Raw genomic sequence first — 19,812 nt, 5'->3', positions numbered from 1 at the left:
AAATGTTCAGTAAAATGTAAACACGATTTTCTAACAGAAATGAAAACTAGTCTTACTAAATCTAGGCCAAGTGCAGAATATTACAGTTAAAACAAACAAAAAATGTGCCTGCTAAGCTTTCTCTTAAACAGTAAAGCACTATCAAATAAGAAACGCGTGCCTCCATTTTAACTGCGCTGTCTGCGTTCGCAGGAAGAGCTGTTCCACACTCTCTCATCTTACAAACTCATCGCACCAAGATACAGATGGCAGAGAAGCAAATGGGGGCGTACCTGCCCGGTGACTTTAAAAGAAGGTAACATTTATTCAGGATTACCAGATTTTTCTGTGAGGTAAGTAAGATTTTCACGACTTAATTTGAAAACTTACCCAGTCAGCTTTTCAGCTGCTTATTATTCTGTGACGTGTTCAGCTTCCTAGGTAGAATGTACTGTCTTTCATCAGAAGAAGTATTTAAAACATTCTTGTTGAACCCGCGTCCCTATCTCCTTCCGCCTATGCCAGCACCGCCTTGTAAAGTATTCGTATTTGGACCTGACTGCTCAGGGAAGACAACACTTTGCAATATGCTTGCAGAAAATTACCAAGGAAAGGTAACTCCGCATACCTGTCTATCTAACTACCCTTCCTTTCATCTGTCTATACTGGATTATAGCTTGTAGGATTTTTTTGGTACTCAATTTTCTTAATTTACACTATCAGATAATTCTCCTAGCAGGTGGGGAGTGGGGAAGGCATCCTCCTTGCTCCCTCTTGCCACTGCCAGAACACAGTCCCTCTCTGCTGTCCCCAAACCCCACACTAAGCCACCCAGTACCTTTCTTGGTTCCGCTCAAATCCTGGTTCCTGGGTTATGCTCCTCTTGGCTCATTCTCATTCAGTTCTGTCCTGATGCTCAGGGGTTTCGGTACCTACAAAGATGATCCTCTCAATATTCTGGCCTGCCAGTGCCTTGCCCTCTTCTCCCCATAGTGATCTTTCTCCTCTCACTAAACAAAGAGAAATAACCTCAGCTTAGACTAGAGTGCCAGCAGTAAGAGCTAGGAACCAGATCTGGAATAAAATTAGAAAGCAGAGCTGATGAGGAATTGGAAGGCCGAGGATCGCCAGAGAGCCAGGGTGCTTAGCGTCACCCGTGAAAGGAGAAATGGCACAAGGTAATGGTGGAAGACACGGAGCCCTGCAGGCCAGCATGGGAAGGAGCCTGAAGTTACTCAAAGTGCTATTGAATTCTTTGAAACAAAGGGGTGATATTTTTTATTTGTTTTTAACTTTTTTATTGTGAAATATGACAAACACAGAAAAGTGAAACTCACTATATTATCATAGAATGGAACCCCCATATAACACCCACCCAGCTCAAATAAGGGACTTTGCTTGTACCCCCAAGCCCCCGTCATGCCTCTTCCCAATATCAATTCCCTCTCTCCCCCTCAAAGGTTACTACTGCCCCAAATTTTATAGTATTCATTCCCAGGCTTTTCTTTTATGATTTTACCATGGACTTATATTTAAAAACCATAGGTTAGTATTTTTTTTTTAGAATTATTTATTTATTTTATTTTTAAATTCTTTTTAAATTTAAATTTATTTATTTACATTCATTCACTGTACAACATTACAGCATACAAAATGAGATTTTCCATCCAGAGTACACTGTATATTGGCTCAATCAAGCACATCAACATACAGGTTATTGTCAACAAATAATTTTCTATTTCTTGTTCCCTGTATGTTTTGCTTTTTTTCCCCATCCTTGGTTCCCTATCTCTTACCCTCTGCCATCTCCCACTCTCCTTCCACACTGTCTCCGGTATATACGTTTGCTTTCTATGCCTTTTTGCCCCATGTTTTATTGAGTCACTAAAGATCTTAATTCATCTAAATATTTTCAGTAGCAAGAACAGCTGTTATATACATATCCATGAACACAAGTCCAACTTTAGGCATAAGCCTCAGTGAGTAGAATGAACATACCATAAAGTAGCACCTAGCTGAGGCTATATATTTTACTGCAGTCATCAAATAGGTATTTTTAATGCATTTTTTTTTAATTTCAAGAAAAACAGTTTTAGGGGTTTTATTTTGAAACTTTTTTTAAACTTAATTTACATTCATTCCCTAAGCATCATCACAACATACAAAATATGATTTCCCATCCAGAATATACTGCATAGTGGCTTAATCATGCATGTTATTGTCAAGAATTTTCCATTTCTAGTCTCTAGTATTTTTCTTACCCCTATTTCTGACCCTCTGTCCTTTCCCACCCTCTTCTCACACTATCTCTGGTGTCTACAGTTGACTTCCATTCCTTTTCCCCCAACATTGTATTGATCACACAATTTCTTAAATAATCTAACTACTTTTAATAGCAAGTTCACTTGGTAATTTCAAGAAAAGCAGTTTTAATTTAAATCAAAGAAATGCTAAGGAACTTTGCTTAAACCTTAAAGCCAGGGAACCAGCAGTTAGAGTAATATCTATGTCGCTGGACTCCCATGTAGTTGACCACGGTTTGAGTCCCAGACCCAGTGGCTTAAACTCACGCTGGGTGCGTGTGCATGTGTGCCCAAGATCCCGAGAGGAGAATGGAGGAGAAGGGATTGCAGCGTGGCCATCCCCTCTGGGGGGTGATTTCTCGCTTTCTATCTCTCTGTCTCTCTCTGTCTTTCTGGTGAGCGCACATGCCCTATAGCAAAAAAAGCTCTCAAAAAAATAATAAATTAAACATTTTTTTAAAAAATTAAAAAAACTTAAAGCCAGGAAACAGGTTAGGATTCTGTTCAAATAGTAGGTACATGAACCTATCCATATCTCAAGAGAGGACATAAATCCTTACAACCAGACAACGAAGCCTACAAGAATTATTTACTTTTTTAATAACTTACTCGCCAGAGAGAGACAGATGGGGGGAGAGAAAGAGAGAGAGGAAAAAGTGAGAAAACAAGCTGCCGAGTCTGAGACTTGAACTGCTGTTGGCCATGTGGGAGTCTAGTGCCCTAACCATCATGCCACCTACTGGTCCCCTACCATGGGTTCATTTTGCAATTTTTTTAAACTTTATATACTTAAACAATTTGTATTCTTTGTGCCTGGCTTCTTCTACTTAACTTTCTGATTGTGACATTTAGTCATGTTATTGCATACAGCTAGTATGCAATACAGCTACTCGTTTTGACCGTAAACTACAAAGAGATCTTTCTTCTTATCCACTAGAATGGCTAACATTTAAAAGAGTCACAAAAACAAGTGCTGGTGAGAATATGAGAAACTGACTTTCTTACATCGTCGGTAGCAATACAAAAGAGTTCAAACCCTTCGGAAAAGTTCAGTAGCTCATCATAAGATCAAAGGTACCACTTAGGTGAATAGAAATAGAAGCACATCTCCACAAAAAGACTTCTGGACAAACAGTCACCACTGCTTTATTTGTAATAGCCAAATGCATGGTGGTCTAAACTGGGCTGGAGTGAGGTATATATCATGCTGGGTAAAGTCTCTTCACAATCTAAATGACGAATCGCGATTTAATGTATAAATAATAATAAAAATATAAATAAAATTTTAAAAATCAAAATAAAATAAATAAATTGTATTAAAATGTAAAAAATAAAAAAAAAACCTGGACACAATTAAAATATCCATCAACAGGGAACCAGCAGTTAGCGTAATGGCTATGTTGCTGGACTCCCACGTGGTCGACCGCGGTTTGCGTCCCAGAACCGGTGGCTTAAACCACATGCCAGGCCCATGTGCGTGCATGCCCAAGATCCCGAGAGGAGAATGGAGGAGAAGGGATTGCGGCATGACCATCCCCCCTGGGGGGTGATTTCTCTCTTTCTGTCTCTATGTCTCTCTCTGTCTGGCGAGTGCATGCGCCCTATAGTGAAAAACCTCTCAAAAAAAAAAAATATCCATCAATAGATGAAGGGATAAGAAACTGACGTATATCCTACAATGAAATACTACTGCGCAATAAAAAGGACTCCTGCAAAAACACTGCCGAGGCTCAAAACCTTGCTGGGTTGGGGAGCCTAAAAAAGATTGCATACTATCTGATTCTATTCATGTGAAACTTGGAAAAGGCACAACTTTATAGTGACAGAAAGTGGAAAGTGGTTGTCAGGGCGCAGGAATGAAAGCTTGGGTAGCTGAAGGAGCAGGGAAGGAACAGACTACTGAGCCCCATAAAGGATCTTCTGAGGGGTGTTATAAAAGTTGTAGGCCCAGCCCATGGCATGGTTAAGGCAGCTGGATCCCATATATGGCTGACTCTGTGGTTTGAGTCCTAGACTTGGTAGCTTGAGAAACATGCCAGCTGCGTGTGTGTGCATGCCCAAAATCCCAGAAGGAGCTAGAAATGGAGGAGAAGGATTGCAGCATGGCCATTCCCAGTGAAAGGGTCCTTTCTCACTTTCCCTGGCTCTCTCTCTTGCTCTCTATCTCTTTTCCACGAGCACTTGTGCATTCTGGCAAATTTTTTTAAAAAAACACTCTATGTCATGACTGTATTTGTTATATACATGTTTATAAAAACTCATTAAATTGTACACTTAAAATTGTGTGCCTTTTCTTGTATACAAAGTATACAAAGTTGATTTTAAATATGTATGTATAAGTTTTAGTTTGTGTTGTTTAAGCCACACACAAACACACATATACACAAACAAACACACATATACACATACACAAACACACATATACACATACATATAAAATTTGAATATTACATGATATGTACATATATGTGTATGTATATACATTTTACATTCAAAATACGACTACGGGTCAAGGTAGCATGGTGGTTAAGGCACTGACTCCCACGGGGTCGACTATGATTCAAGTTCTGGAACTGGCGACTTAAAAATCATGCTAGGCGGGTAAGTATGTATGTCCAAAAATCCCAGGAAAATGGAGAAGAGATTATGGCATGGTTATCCTCGCAGGGGGTTGAATTCTCACTTTTCCTCTCTCTATCTCTCTCTGGCAAGTATACACACCCTATGACAAAAAAAAAAAAAAAAAACTTAGGGAAAAAAATGGCTAAATTTCTGTTAAAACAAGCACTCAAAAATCATGAATTGTGAACTCCAAAGGTATCTAAAGCGATATTATTTTGGGATACAGATAGAGACACAGATACATGGAGACAGATAAATGACAGACAGACAGAGAGTTGGACAATGTATTTAATACTCACAGTGCTTGTGCTTATGTTGATTTTCTCTCAAATATTCACTGCAGGTCATTGACTATGCCAAACTTGTTCAACCACAGTTTGATAAAGCCCGTGAAGCATTAATAGAAAATGCTATAGCTGAGACCACCGAAACAGCGATTAAAGTTGTAAAAGAGAAGCTTCTCAGAGAACTACAGGCTAAAAAACAAGGTGAACCTTACAAAAGTAATAAAAATGTGATTTAGGTTTATGTAAACAATTAGGCCTGGCTGATTAAGGACAAGGACTCTGTGTTACTCTTCTTAGTATCTTTGTCACCTTGTACATTTTAGTCTCCTTAATAAATGACTGAAGGAATGAATATGGTGAAGTGACTCATAAGAAAAGGGGAAAATTCAATTCTAGACCTCTAAGGGAAAGAATCAGGAAGAGCTTCCGAATTTGGATTTGTCTACTCTGGGGTCTACTTACTGGGCAGACACCATCCGAGCAGTGTTTTAACCTTGGTCTGCACAGTCATTAAAACAGCAACAACAATCCACATGACTCCTGTGAAGTTTGCTGTTATTTTAGGCCTTAAATGGCAGCTCTGGGGCCAGCGGGTGGCATGGTGGTTAAGGTCCTGGACTCCCACATAGCCGACTGTGACTCAAGTTCCAGACCTGGAGGCTTCAGACTCATGCTGGGCAAATGTGTGTGCATGCCCAAAATCCCAGGAGGGGAGAGGAGGAGAAGGGATTATCCAATGGCCATCCCCCATGGGGGGTGATTTCTCACTTTTCCTTCTCACTTTCTCTTTGTCTTCTCCAATAAGCACATATACCTATGGCAACAACCTTGAAGAAAAAAAAGAAAAAGGCAGCCCTAACAACATGGTTATAATTAAATCTTTCCATGCAAGTAATACTACTTTCAAACTCAAAAAGACATAATGTAGCGAAACTGGAACCCTTCGTGATGGGCTAACAACGGGGCTCTAATTTTACAGATGAGGAAGTTGAGGCTCATGGAGATAAAATGGCTCCTTGAAAGGAAAATCATCCACCTGGTGGCACAGCTGAGACTTAAACCTTGTTTGTAAAGTCCCAGTGCCTTTTCTCCTGTCCACGCTGCCTCTCCTGTATGTCACTGACCGTCGATCACATTATTTTAGCGTGGACACAAAGTTGTTGTTTTTGGTTTTGTTTTCTATTTTTCTCTGGGAATGAAAAGAAGGGAGAGGGAGAGAGTTCCCATTTCATGGCTGCTTTTGAACTTCCTTGACTGGTTTTGATAGAATGTCTCTCTGGTAGCCTTATAACTAGTCAAACTAGAACATGTGAAGTTAACTTAAGCTACACCAGATACATGAAGCCTGTGTCCTCCTGGTGCTTACATTTTAATAGAAGGGAGAAGAGAACAACGCTAATGAGAAGTGAACAGAAAAACGTAACGTGGTGACAGGGCCGACAGTGACCACAGAGGCAGTGTTGGAGAATGACCAGAAAAGACCTCTCCAAAGAAGGGGTGCTTGACTGAGACCTGGATCAACAGAGGAAGCTAGCTAGACTCCTGGAGGAGGAACAGTGATATAAAATGTTTCTTCTGATCTGCAGTAATTCCTTTCACATCAAATTATAACATTATAAATTTTGAAACTTTCTGCACATTGCCTTTTCCCACTGGAATATGGAAGTAGATACTACCTCTCATACACTGTACATTTAGAGCCTTTTCTTTTCTAATTAAATTCACTGTTATAAGTGACAATAGGGTTCTTTTTTGCTGTTGTTTTTGTGTGTGTTTTTTTTTTATTTTGTTTTTGTTTGTTTTGTTTTTGCTATAAGGCTCATGCACTCACCAGAGAGAGTCCAGATTTTGGGCACACAGAAGCATCTGGAGTGTTTTCCAAGCCAATGGGTCTGGGCCTCAAACCACATAGTCAGCCATGTGGGAGTCAGCCACCCTAACACCACACCAGCTGCTGGCCTGGAGTAACCCTTCTTAAAGGGTTTTAAGGACTAAAAATAGAATTTTTTCTGTTGAATTTTACATATATATGTATATGTATAGAAAGAAAAATATTATGTGTATATAATATATATATACACATATATATAAAAGAATTATTTTATTTAACTTTATTAATTTATTTATTTTTACTTTTTTAAAAAATTTTGACCAGAGAAGGACAGAAAGAGAAAAAGAGAGAGAAGGAAAGCGAGAAAACAAGTCACCAGGTTCAGGACTCAAACTGTGGTCAACAGTGCCCCTAACCACCACGCCACCTGCTGGTCCCTTTTTTGATTTTCTAAGAGAGTTTTTCATACAGGGCACATGTGTTCACCAACAGAGAGAGACAGAAAACAAGAAATCGCCCCCCAGGGTGGGTGGCCATACCACAATCCTTCCTCCTCCATTCTCCTCTTGGGATCTTGGGCATGCATGCACATGCACCTGGTGTAAGTTTTAAGCCACCGGGTCCAGGTCTTAAGCCACAGTCAACTACAGGGAAGTCCAGTGACATAGCCATTATGCCATTTTCTGGTCCCACCCCAATATATATTTAAGAAAGATTTGTCAATGGAGAACATTGAAGCTTTATTAACAAAAAAAATTATACAGCAATACAAAGAATGGCACCTAATATGGAGTAGGCTTTCTATGTGAAAACCATTTTCCAAGTTAAATGTTTATACCCTTTACTTTATTCTTCCTTTATTTATTTTTGCCATAGTGTGTGTGTGCTCAACCAGGAGAGACAGGGAGAAACAGAGAGAAGAAGTGAGAAATTATCCCCTATGGAGGATGACCACACCACAATCCCTTCTCCTCCATTCTCCTTCTTGTGATCTTGGGCACACATGCATACATGCCCAGTGTGAGTTTGAAGCCACCTGGTTCAGGACTCGAACTACAGTCGACCATGTGGCAGTCTAGCAACATAACTGCTATGCCATCTACTGGCCTCCCTCCATTATCTTATTGAATCCTCGCAGCAATGCTTTATGTTTAATGATCCTCCTTTTTACCAAGTAGAAATAGAGACAAAGAGATCAAGTGATTTATCTTGATCAAAGATACACAGCTCTTAAGTGAGAGAACTCAAACCCATGTCCACCTGACTTTAAAGCAAGGACTTCTAATTATTACACCTGCCTTTCTAGCTCCATCTACTTTGCTTTTCTTTTTTCTTTTCTTTTTATTTTTTAGTTTTTGCTATAGGGTGCATATACTTGTCAGAGAATGACAAAGACTGAGAGAGGGAAAGTGAGAAATTACCCCTCAGGGTGATTTCACAATTCCTTCACCTCCATTCTTCCCTTGGGATTTTGGACACACACGCATACACACCCAGTGTGATTTTCAAGTCATTCGGTCTAAGACCCGAATCACACAGCCAGCCATGGGAGATCCAGTACTTTAATCAACACCTGCAGACCCTCCATCTACTTTTACTTATTTATTTTGAGAGAAGATTTTTGCTATAGGGCACATGCAGTCACAGAGAGACAGAGAGACAGAAAGAGATAAATCACACACACACCCCTCCCCCGAGGGGATGGTCATGCCGCAATCCCTTCTCTTCCATTCTCCTCTCAGATCCTGGGCGCACACACACACATGAGCCTGGTGTGAATTTCAAGCAGCCAGGTTCAGGACTTGAACCACGCCACATAGGAGTCCAACATCTTAACCACTACACTACCTGCTGGCCCCCATCCATCTACTTTTTTTTTCTTTTTTTGGAGAGGTTTTTGCTATAGGGCGCGTGCACTCACCAGACAGACAGAGGAAGACATAGAGACAGAAAGCGAGAAATCACCCCCCACCCTTCTCCTCCATTCTCCTCTCGGGATCTTGGGCACACACGTACACGCGCCCGGCATGAGTTTTAAGCCACCGGGTCCGGGATGCGAACCATGGTCAACTACGTGGGAGTCCAGCGACATAGCCATTATGCCAACTGCTGGTTCCCCCCCATCCATCTACTTTTTACTAGCACATCCAATTATTGATCTTATCTTTCAGCCGAGATAACTTTAAGGGAACTTCAAAGACAATATGAGAGAAAGGAGGATGAAGAGTTCCCAATGAAGACATTTAGGAGCTTAGAAGAAGATTTTGCAACTGAGGAAGAAGGTAAAGAAGTATCTTGATGTCATTGATCGGATCTTTCCTAGTAAACTAGATTGGTTGATAAAGTGTATGTACTGTCCTTTCACTGCAGTGTACCGTCCAGAATCCAAAAGAAACAGCTCTTTAGGGGACACCGAGGAAGCCAAACCAAAGTCAGAAAATGTCCTTTATGATCAAGCTGCGAAAGTCAATAAAGACGGTAACAAAATGAACTGTTCATCTCATGCATGTGGATCTTATTTCTATTTATTTCACATTTGATCATGTTTACATTGAAACTTAAAATTTAAAAGAAACAACTTGGAAACTTCAGGAGGAAAAAAAGCTAGCTCCTTAAATTGATCACTAGAGGACAAAAATAGATTTACTATAATGAAAAAAGAAAACAGGAAACAGTCAAATACAATTAGAATAAAAAATGTCTAATATTTCCAAATATGGCACAATTGTTATGGTATAATTACAAATGCTCTCTTGAAAGGTCTCTATTCCTCTAATGTAGTGAAATCAGAGTATAATAAACAATAATTTTAGCTGTGAGATTTTATCATTTTTTCGTTGTGCTATTTACCCTTACAAACTGTTCTATTCATATTGTACTTAGAATAGGAATTTAAAAAAATAATTACTCGAATTATGAACAGAGGGTCCAGCAGGTGGCATGGAGGTTGAGGCACTGGATTCCCACTTGGTAAACTGCGATTCTAGTCCCAGACTTGGGTGGCTTGAAACTCACACGGGAGCATGTGCATGCATGCCCAGAATCCCAAGAGGAGAATGGAGGAGAAGCGATTGCAGCATGGCCATCCCCCCTGGGAGGTGATTTCTTGCTTCCTGTCTCTCTTCTTTCTCTTTCTCTTTGGTGAATATATGTGCCCAAAAAACTCAATATATATATATATATATATATAGACAGAAAAATCTAAAGCCTGTAGCGTTACATTATATATTAGCATTATGTAACTATAATGTTACATAATAACTATAATGTGAACTATTTTTACCTTTTTTCCACTAACAATGTACTTCTTATAATTTTTTTTTAGATTTTTGTCATAGGGCATGTGTGCTCACTGGGGAGAGACAAAGAGAGACAGTAAAAGGGAAAGTGAGAAGTCAACCCCCCCCCAGGAAGGATGGCCATATAACAATCCTTCCTCCTGGGATTTTGAGCATGTGCACACATGTGCTTGGCATGATTTTCAAGCCTCCAAGTCTGGGACTTGAACTGGCCATGCAAGAGGAGTCTAGCGCCTTAACCATTACACCACCTCTGACCCCTCAACAATGTACCATTTCATTATGTTACTTCATTGGAAAACATTTTAATCATCATTTTAAAATATTGTACAATGATCCTACTTATAGGTAGTTTTTTTTTATTTTTTAGTTTTTATTCTTTTTAGGTTTTTTGCTGTAAGTTGCATGAGTTTTCCAGGAAGAGACAGAGAGACAGAAGAGAGGGGGAAAGTGAGAAATCACCTCCCCCAGAATAGATGGCCACACCACAGTCCCCTCTCCCCTATTCTCCTCTCAGAATTTTGAGCACACGTGCACAATGCTCAGTGTGTCTCTCAAGGTGCTAGGTCCAGGACTCAAACCAGAGTCTACCATGAGGGATCCTTACTCTTCACACAACCTCCTGGCCATATAGGTACCAATTTTAACCAGTTCTTTTTTTAATAATTATTTTATTCATTCATTCATTCATTTGATCAGAGACACAGAGAGAGAGAGAGAGAAAGTTGCCAGGTCTAGGACTCAAACTGCGGTCAACCATGTGGGAGTCGAGTGCATTAACCACCACACCACCTGCCAGTCCTTAACCAGTTTTTTATGTGGGAAATTCAAGTTATTTTACTCTTTTGTTTTCTTTTGTTTCTGTGCTACAAATAATATTTCAATGAATGTTTTATATAAAGTTTTGTCAGTATGTTAGAATAGGTAGAATTAACTATATTAATGAATCTGAAGCTATAGACAGAATCAAATTTCTTTGCATAAAAATTACTCCGAGACCAGCAGGTGGCTTGGAGGTTAAGGCAGCTGGATCCCACATGACCAACTCTGCGGTTCAAGTTCCAGATCCAGTGGGTGTACAAGTGTCCCCCAAACCCCAAGAGGCAAATGGAGGAGAAGGGACTGAGGCATGGCTATTTCCTCCTTCGTGTGTTTTTTACTTTCCCTTTCTCTTGCTCTTTCCAGTGAAAACATGCACCATATAAACAAAAAAAAATTTAAAAAAAGTTGTTCCAAGTTATGTTCCCCTCAGTAATATACAAATTATGTTCATGTAATTATGTAATCATTGTGTCAAATAATTATGTCATTATTTCCTCTTTTCAAGTGTTATTTTAATTCTTACCTCTGAAGTTCATTATTTTAGTATCTGTTAACTGTTCATATTTCTTCTTTTCTGACGTGGCAACTTTTGTCTTTTGCTCATTTTTCTAAATTGTATTAATTGTGTGGTCTCTGTATACACTTTCTATATTAATCTCTCTTTTTTGTGTTTTTTTTTTCCATATTAGGTTGTCTTCTAAATAAGCTTCCTTTTTTTTCTTTTTTTTTAGTTTTAAAAAATTTGCTATAGGGTGTATGTTCCTGCCAGAGAGAGAAAGTGAAAAAGTAGTCCCCTCACTCCCAGGGTAGCCAAACTGCAGTTCCTTCTCTTCCATTCTCCACTTGGGATTTGCATCACGTAGACACATGCACCTGGCCCGTTTTCCAAGCCGTCAGGTCCGGGACTCAGAATGTACAGGCAGGCATGTGGGATCCAGCTGCCTTAACCACCACACCACTGGCTGGCCCAGTTTTTCTGTTTTGTTTTGTTTTTGTTTTTGTTTTTGTTTTTCTTGTTGTTAAGAGATTTTTGGTAGAGGACACGTACGTGTGCTTGCTGGAGACACAGAGAGAGACAGAAAACAAGAAATCATCCCGAGAGGGGATGGCCATGCCTCAATCCCTTCTCCTCTAGTCTCCTCTCAGGATTTTGGGCATGCACACACATGCACCCAGCATGAGTTTTAAGCCACCAGGTCCAGGACTCAAACCGCAGTCAACTATGTGTGAGTCCAGTGACATAGTCATTACACCATCTGGTGGTCCTGTGGCCCGTCATTTTTAAAGTAGAGGTATTTTTCATACTTTTGTAGTCAAATTACTTTTTCTTGACATGTCAATTTCTTTCACTATATATTTTTAAAAAGAATTATTTATTTAATTTTTTATCTATTCATTCATTTATTTTAATTTGACCAGAGAAAAAAACAGAGAAAGTGAGAAAGCAATTCACCAGGTCCAGGATTTTAGCCATGGTCAGGCATGTGGGAGTGTCCAGAGCCTTAACAACCACACCACCTGCTGGATCCCTCTTTCTCTATGTTTTTAACGAATATCCTCTCAACCAGAGATTTTATGTGTGTCTATGAGAACTTCAAAAAGTTTGTGGAAAAGGGACCAGCAGTTAATGTAATGGCTATATCACTGGACTCCCATGCAGTCAACCGGGTGGCTTAAACTCACACTGGGCACATGTGCATGTGTGCCCAAGATTCCAAGAGAAGAATGGAGGAGAAAGGATTGTGGTGTGGCCAATCCCTCCTGGGGGGTGATTTCTCACTTTCTGTCTCTATGTCTCTCTGTCTGTCTGGCGAGCGCACGTGCCCTATAGCGAAAACCTCTCTTAAAAAAAAAAAAGTTTGTGGAAAACGAAAGTAAAAATTTGAGTTTATTTTGGTACAAAAATATTTTGAAATCCATGCATGGGTTTTCCATAATTCACTTTTTGAAGACCAAATTTAGATCTGTGTTTTTGTTTGATTCTTCCTGCTGGTTCAGGCATATGTGCTCTCCTGCTGTTTATGGCAAGTCTAGTATGAAATGAACTGGCATCTGTCAGAAACTTCCATATGGATCACTCCGACCTCTCACACACAACCTTTGGAGGAGTGCGCCCCACATTCATTACATTTTTGGTGACCAGGTGGCAGCTGGGAGCCCCACCTCTGCTGCTGTGGGGTCCCCAGCTGTCCTTCCTCTGTGGGAAGCAGTTTAGTGAGAAGCAGGCATCCCTACTTTAATATCATTCAATGATTTATATACATAGTCTTCAGAAAGTTCATGAAAATATGTATTATGAAAAAACTCTGTATGGATTTCAGTGTTTTTGCATCAAAATAACTTGTACTTCAATTTCCATTTTTTCCATAAACTTTTGAAGTCTCCACGCATGTGTGTGTGTGTGTGCGTGTATCCTTAACATTCTATTCTTTAGGTGTTAACAATGTTTTATATACAGATGAAAATGAAATCAGTGGACCATCCACATCTAAAAGGAGTTCTGAAGACCCTGGCCAAGAGCTAAAGACAGATGCAGACAAAGGTAATTAATTAACATTTGGGCAATTTGGTTCTCTAGATGTGGTTCTTAAAAGTACAAATAGCTCTTTCAGTATTAACAAGGACAAATGCATGATTTTTTTAAGAGAGAGATTTTTGCTTTAGGGCATGTGCACTTGCCGGAGAGACAGAGACAGAAAGAAAGCAAGAAATCACTCCCCAGAGGGGATTGCCATGCCACAGTCACTTCTCTTCCAGTCTCCTCTTGGGATTTTAAGTGTGCGTGCACGTGCGCCCGGTGTGAGTTTTGAACTGCCTAGTCTGGGACTCCTACTGTGGTCAAGTCCAGAGACGTAACCATTATGCCATTTACTGGTCCTGAAATGCGTGATTTTTTAAAAAAGCATTATCAATACCCAACTTACTCTATCCTAAAGGCTATTCTGTTATGAACAGTTGGACATGCAGAAACAAGAACTAATAATGCATGATATATTGTTTTAGTGAAAAGGAATATTGGGGAGACAAGTGCTCTATCTTTCTCTCCTGCCATCCTTAGTATGTGACTGCCATAATAATCCACAGGACTGCAGCTGTCATGTTAGTGTACTGAGAAGGAGCAGTGAAAAAAGCAAGGGACCTAAACTGGCACTCCACTCAGCTGCAGCTCCCTTATAGAGATGACAGAAATACTCGCAAATATATATACATATATATTTTAAATATAGATATAGATATTCTGTGTACATCTTACTGGTCATCCAAGCTATAAGAGAAATTGAGAGCTGCAGGTTTTGTTGTTTTGTTTCTGTTTTTGGAGGGCATGTATACTCACCTGAGAGAGGCAGAGAGGGAGAGGAGAAAGCAATCCCTGTGGGGAATGATCATGCTGGAATTCCTTCTCCTCTGTCTCTTCCTTTGGGGGTTCTTGGGCACCCACACAAATGCATCTAGTGTGGTTTTTATACCACAAATCTGAACTCATCACATGGCTGGCCACATGGGATCAGCTCCCTCAACCACCAGGCTCAGGAGCCAGCCTGATGTAGTTTTGTTGGCTGGGCATATTGCTGACCTTGACAAAAGCAGAGGAGACTGGATAATGGGTAGACGACTAGCAGCTCTAGACATTTAACACCTTTACCTGAGTATTTCTGCCTTGTCATGTCCTCCAGCTGCAAGAAGATCATGGCTTCTTGACTCTTCAGCTCTGGTTCTCCAGGAACTATAGCTCTCTCTACCCCTGAGGACATTTTAAAGCAGAGAGGGCAGCAGGTAGCTGCTCTTTGAAGGCCCCTTGTGGTTTTTCTGGGCTGCAATCTACCAGGCCCTGGAAAGACATCCTGGGGTCACAGCTTAGAAGCTTGTCTGGAAATGCAGGTAGAGGAGTAAGGTTCTATCTCATTGGCAGAGTGGATGAACCATGATGTCACTGGGCACCCTGAGCCCCACCCAGGCAAGGAGACACTTCAGCAGCACAAGGGCAGGAAACAAGTGTGACACTAGGAAAACCAACCTATGCCACCTTCCCCATCTCCTCCGGTTTGCCTGCTGTTCTCTTACTGTCCCATGTAGTCTCATGCTTGTAGCTTGAGGTATTTGCCTTGTTTTCTGACTCATTCCCTGTGTGCTTATGTTTTAGCTGGATTCTTGGAATCCTCTCTTCCCTAGCTTTCTTAGTTTTAGCTCCTGCCTGTCACGACTTTCTTCTTGACTCATTCACTTTCATTCTGATGCACAGACTTTCAGTCACTGTTCTGACGGTGATTCTGTAATTCCTGCCTCTCATTTCTTCTCCTAGACTTATGCCCTGCTTCTTCCAGCATGTGCTGCCATAACCCAAAGAGTTCTTGGGTCATATATTAATAATCATGTTTTATTGCACTTAGCATTGTCCATTAAAAGTATTAATGGCATTGGAGCTGGGAGGTGGCATGGTGGTTAAGGTGCTGGACTCCCACTTGGACAACCGTGGTTCAAGTCCTGGACCTGGAGGCTTGCTTTCTTACTTTTTTCCCTCTCTCTCTGTCTCTCTCTGGTGAGTATAGGTGCCTTGTAGCAAATTTAAAATAATAATACAAAAAATTAAAATAAATCATTATTTTTAAAGTACTAGTGACATTAATTTATTAGCTTATTTTGCTTTTATTCCCAGTTGAAGACTCAATAGAAGAGGTAACAGCAACACATCCACAGGTTCTTTCTTTGATTGAAGACAATATAAAAGTGATAAAGGAGATGAACTTCGAGCACCCATATGAGAAGCATGCTGAAATCTTAGAGAAAGTGCTCAGAGAGGTAGCAGTCCAACTTGTTAATTTTGTCACTGACTTAACTATAACCAGGGAAACATTACTCTAGTATATGTGTACTTATTTTAGAGTCTTACATCTTTTCGAAATGTGTATCCTCAAGTCCACGTACATTTTGTAGTCAACATTGTAATATGCAAAGTACCTCAGCAAACAAATATCGAAATGTGTATTCTCAAGTCCACGTACATTTTGTAGTCAGCATTGTAATATGCAAAGTACCTCAGCAAACAATGACTGATGCTTTTTTTGGCAGCCTTTCAACTACCATCAAAATTATGTAATACAGTTTCATGGCTTTCAAATTTAAATTATTAACTTCTATTATCTTTGATTTTGTTCTATTATCTTTGATTTTGTTCAGCGGGTTAAAAGATGGTACATATGAAGGCAACACTAAAGTTAGGTATTTCATTGATGAGCTAATAGCCATAGATCAAGACAAATTTTGCTCTTTGGGGCCAGCAGTTGGCGTAGTGGCTATGTCGCTGAACTCCCATGTGGTTGACTGGGGTTCGAGTCCTGGACCTGGGGCTTAAACTCACACTGTGCATAAGCCCTATAGCAAAATCCTCTCCCAAAAAAGAAAAAAGATTTAAAAAACTTTTTTGCTTTTTGGCTAATTAATTTTATCCAACCACCTGAAACATAAGTTCATAGGGAAGGTAAGTGGACACGTGAGTGATGTTCCAGCCTTGGGAGAAAACGTCTCCAGTGGTATGTCCTATCAAAAGGCTTATCTTTTGTTCATAAAGCACAGCATATCCATATGGATCTGTTTGTTGCAGAGATCGCAGGTGAGCATTCAGAGCAAGTCAAAGACAAAACAAATCCATCTTAGAATCTCAATGAACTTTTGTTATCTCTCAGTGATTTAACTTAAAATTATTATTGTAAGGAGAAGATACATTTTTATGTGAGAGTAGAGAACCACTCTGTCTGTGACACACTGGATGGCTCTCTAGAGCCCCAGGCTATCACAGCTTCCCTGACTCTCCCAAGGCTCCCTCTGCGCTTCCCACATAGACCTTGCAATTTCTGTAGCTCTTCAGGTTCTTTGTTGTCAGTTTATTCCTTCAGAAACATGAGTACCTACTATTTGCACTGTGTTAGATACAAGGGATCCGAAAGTGAATTAGCACAGCCCTTTCCTTTAAGGAGCTGTCAATCAGATGGGGAAGACTGGTAGCTGAGTCCTTGCATGCTAAAGGGCAGGTAGATAAGCACGAAGTGTAGGAAGTCATGGAGGTAGGAGCGGCCATCTTTGCCTAGGAGGTGAGACAGAGCCAGAGCAGGGCACGTGCAAGTGAGGAATGTGTTTGGGACTGCAGAAATTTTATCCTTACCCTGGACTGAAAAACCTCTTTCATTCTCTTCAGAGTTTATTCTAGAAGAAACATGCACAGGGAGTAGTAATGAAACACTTGCAATACCGGAATCTATGGTGACTGTGTCCTGTTGTTAGGTAGGAAACCACAGTTCTGGGATTGTAGAGGAGTTTTAAATCATATATGATTTTTATTTTAAAAAATTATCTATTTATTTCATTTCATTTGTTATTATTATTCTTTTTTAATTTGACCAGAGATAGAGAGAGAAAGGGAACGTGAGACAGCAAGCCACCAGGTCTGGGACTTGAACTGTAGTTGGCCATGTGAGTCCAGTGCTTTAACCACCATGCCACCTGCCAGCCTTGATCATATGTGATTTTAACACTGAAACTCACATTAGAATGTCATTTCTCAACAGACCAGAAACCTCTTCAGGAAACTGTTTGACTTGTTCCCATGATCTCTGATTAGGAAACCTATTTTTCATAAGCAGCTAAACATCTCACATACTCTTTTATGAAGGGCCTGTTCAAGTCATTGGCCCATATTGGATTTTTTCCCTCTCCTTTTTGATTTATATTTCTTCCTGTATTTTTGTTAGATATTTTGCAATTATCTTTACAAACATCTTTTATCTCGAGTAATAGGAGTTCATTTTAATGAATTCTACTTTATTAATATTCTTTCACAGTTAGTACTTTTTATGTCCTGTTTCAGAAATCTTTGCCTATCCACGACCAAGAAGATAGTCTTCTATGTTTTCTTCTGGAAACCTCACTCCATATTTCATATTTAGATCTAAGGTCCATTTTGAATTAATTTCTGTGTGCCACCTCCCGCCAAATTCAAGTGACCAATAAGCGTATAAAAGGTATACTACCTTACTATTACTTTTTAATTTTCTTTTTGAGAGGTTTTTGCTATAGGGCGCGTGCGCTCGCCAGACAGACAGAGAGAGACATAGAGACAGAAAGCGAGAAATCACCCCCCGGGGGGATGGTCACGCCGCAATCCCTTCTCCTCCATTCTCTTCTTGGGCTCTTGGAACACACATACACCTGCCAAGTGTGAGCTTCAAGCCACTGGGTCCAGAACTCGAACCATGATCGACTACGTGGAAGTCCAGTGACAACACCATTATGCCATCTGCTGGTCCTGGTACTCTACATTATTAATCATCAGAAAAATACAAATTAAAATCACAGTGTGGGACTAGCATATGGCATAGTGGTTAAGATGCTGGATCCCACATGGCCCGGACCCAGCAGCTTGAAACTCACACTGGGTGCATGTGTGTGCATGTCTAAAATCCCAAGAGGAAAATGGAGGAAAAGGGATTGTGGAGTAGCCAAACCCCCTGAAGTTACTCTACAGAGTAATTATACTGGTCCTCTTGACATCTCTATACTTTTTTTAAAAAATATTTTATTGAACTTTATTCATGTATTTACTTATTTTAATTTGACCAGAGAGGGACAGAGTGAGAAGGAAAGTGAGAAAGCAAGTCACCAGCTCTGGGACTTGAACTGTAGTCAGCCACGAGGAAGTTCAACACCCTTAACCACCATGGCACCTGTTGGCCCAGACATCTCTACCTTTTTTGACTTCTAGTATTCTGTGATTACTTGATCGCTCACACACTTGTTTAAAGACCTCAGAATTGGTGAATTCACAGGTCCACATTACTAATACCCGTATCTGGATTGAAGTTATTGCTGTTGGAGAGGGGAAGGGAGACAAGGGTTTATCAGAACTCTCTAAGCATCTGCAAGATTTGTCTTAACCTAATTTATTCCCACTGCCATTATTACCCATCTCAGTACTGCTCAGCTCATATTTTGAGGATGAAAAGCAAAAGGGAAGTCAAGGGTGCTATCCCTAAGAAGGTAAGCTAGACTAGGACCTTGCTACTCAGAGGGACCCATGTACCATCACTGAGAGCACCTCCAAGGTGTCCTGGGGCCCTCCCCTAGACCTTCTGAAGCAGAACCTGCTTTCTGTGGCACTGAATAATACATAGCAAAAAATGTATTGTTACATTTATTTATTAAAGGCTTTGCTTCCCATCTTAACATTTACTCTCCCTGATGATGATGATGATGATGATGATGGAAGGTGCATGCACTCGCCAGAGAGACTGAGAAAGCAGCCCCCAACCTGGCATAGTCACACCACAATCCCGTCCCTCCATTTCTCCATCTCATAAGGACTTGGGCATGCTCACACACACACACACACACACACACACACACACACCTGACGTGTTTTTTAAGCTGCCGGAGTCAGAATTCAAACCAGTCAGCCATGAGGGATCCAACTCCCTATGTACAGTGCTTAACTGCTGGGCCAAGGGCCCATTATATTTAACTATAATGCTATTACTTTAAAATTAAGTTTCTCATTTAAAGTTAAGTCATTTTTTTTTCTTCTGAAAGTCAGAAGAACTCAAAGATAATTGTTTTAAGATCCACAGAAATGGCATGTCGAGGTGGCATCCTTGACTTGTGAAACTACGATGGTAAAATCC

The 19,812-nt window shown here is 40.3% G+C and overlaps 1 protein-coding gene across 1 annotated transcript in view; it reads left to right on the top strand.

Annotated features, from left to right (window-relative positions):
• AK9 (adenylate kinase 9) overlaps nucleotides 1-19,812 on the top strand; it is a 135,708-nt gene that overhangs the window by 27,069 nt on the left and 88,827 nt on the right. Inside the window, exons 11-17 of the mRNA XM_006156985.2 lie at nucleotides 193-332; nucleotides 413-593; nucleotides 5,248-5,392; nucleotides 9,194-9,304; nucleotides 9,393-9,500; nucleotides 13,602-13,685; nucleotides 15,798-15,940. Coding sequence (XP_006157047.1) covers nucleotides 193-332; nucleotides 413-593; nucleotides 5,248-5,392; nucleotides 9,194-9,304; nucleotides 9,393-9,500; nucleotides 13,602-13,685; nucleotides 15,798-15,940 — 912 coding nt within the window. The remainder of the gene's footprint in view (nucleotides 1-192; nucleotides 333-412; nucleotides 594-5,247; nucleotides 5,393-9,193; nucleotides 9,305-9,392; nucleotides 9,501-13,601; nucleotides 13,686-15,797; nucleotides 15,941-19,812) is intronic.

Source organism: Tupaia chinensis, unplaced genomic scaffold, assembly GCF_000334495.1.
Source record: "Tupaia chinensis unplaced genomic scaffold, TupChi_1.0 Scaffold000527_1, whole genome shotgun sequence".
NCBI classification, from domain to species: domain Eukaryota; kingdom Metazoa; phylum Chordata; class Mammalia; order Scandentia; family Tupaiidae; genus Tupaia; species Tupaia belangeri.
The sequence above is the reverse complement of the archived record's forward strand: the minus strand, read 5'-3'. Positions and strand labels throughout refer to the sequence as shown.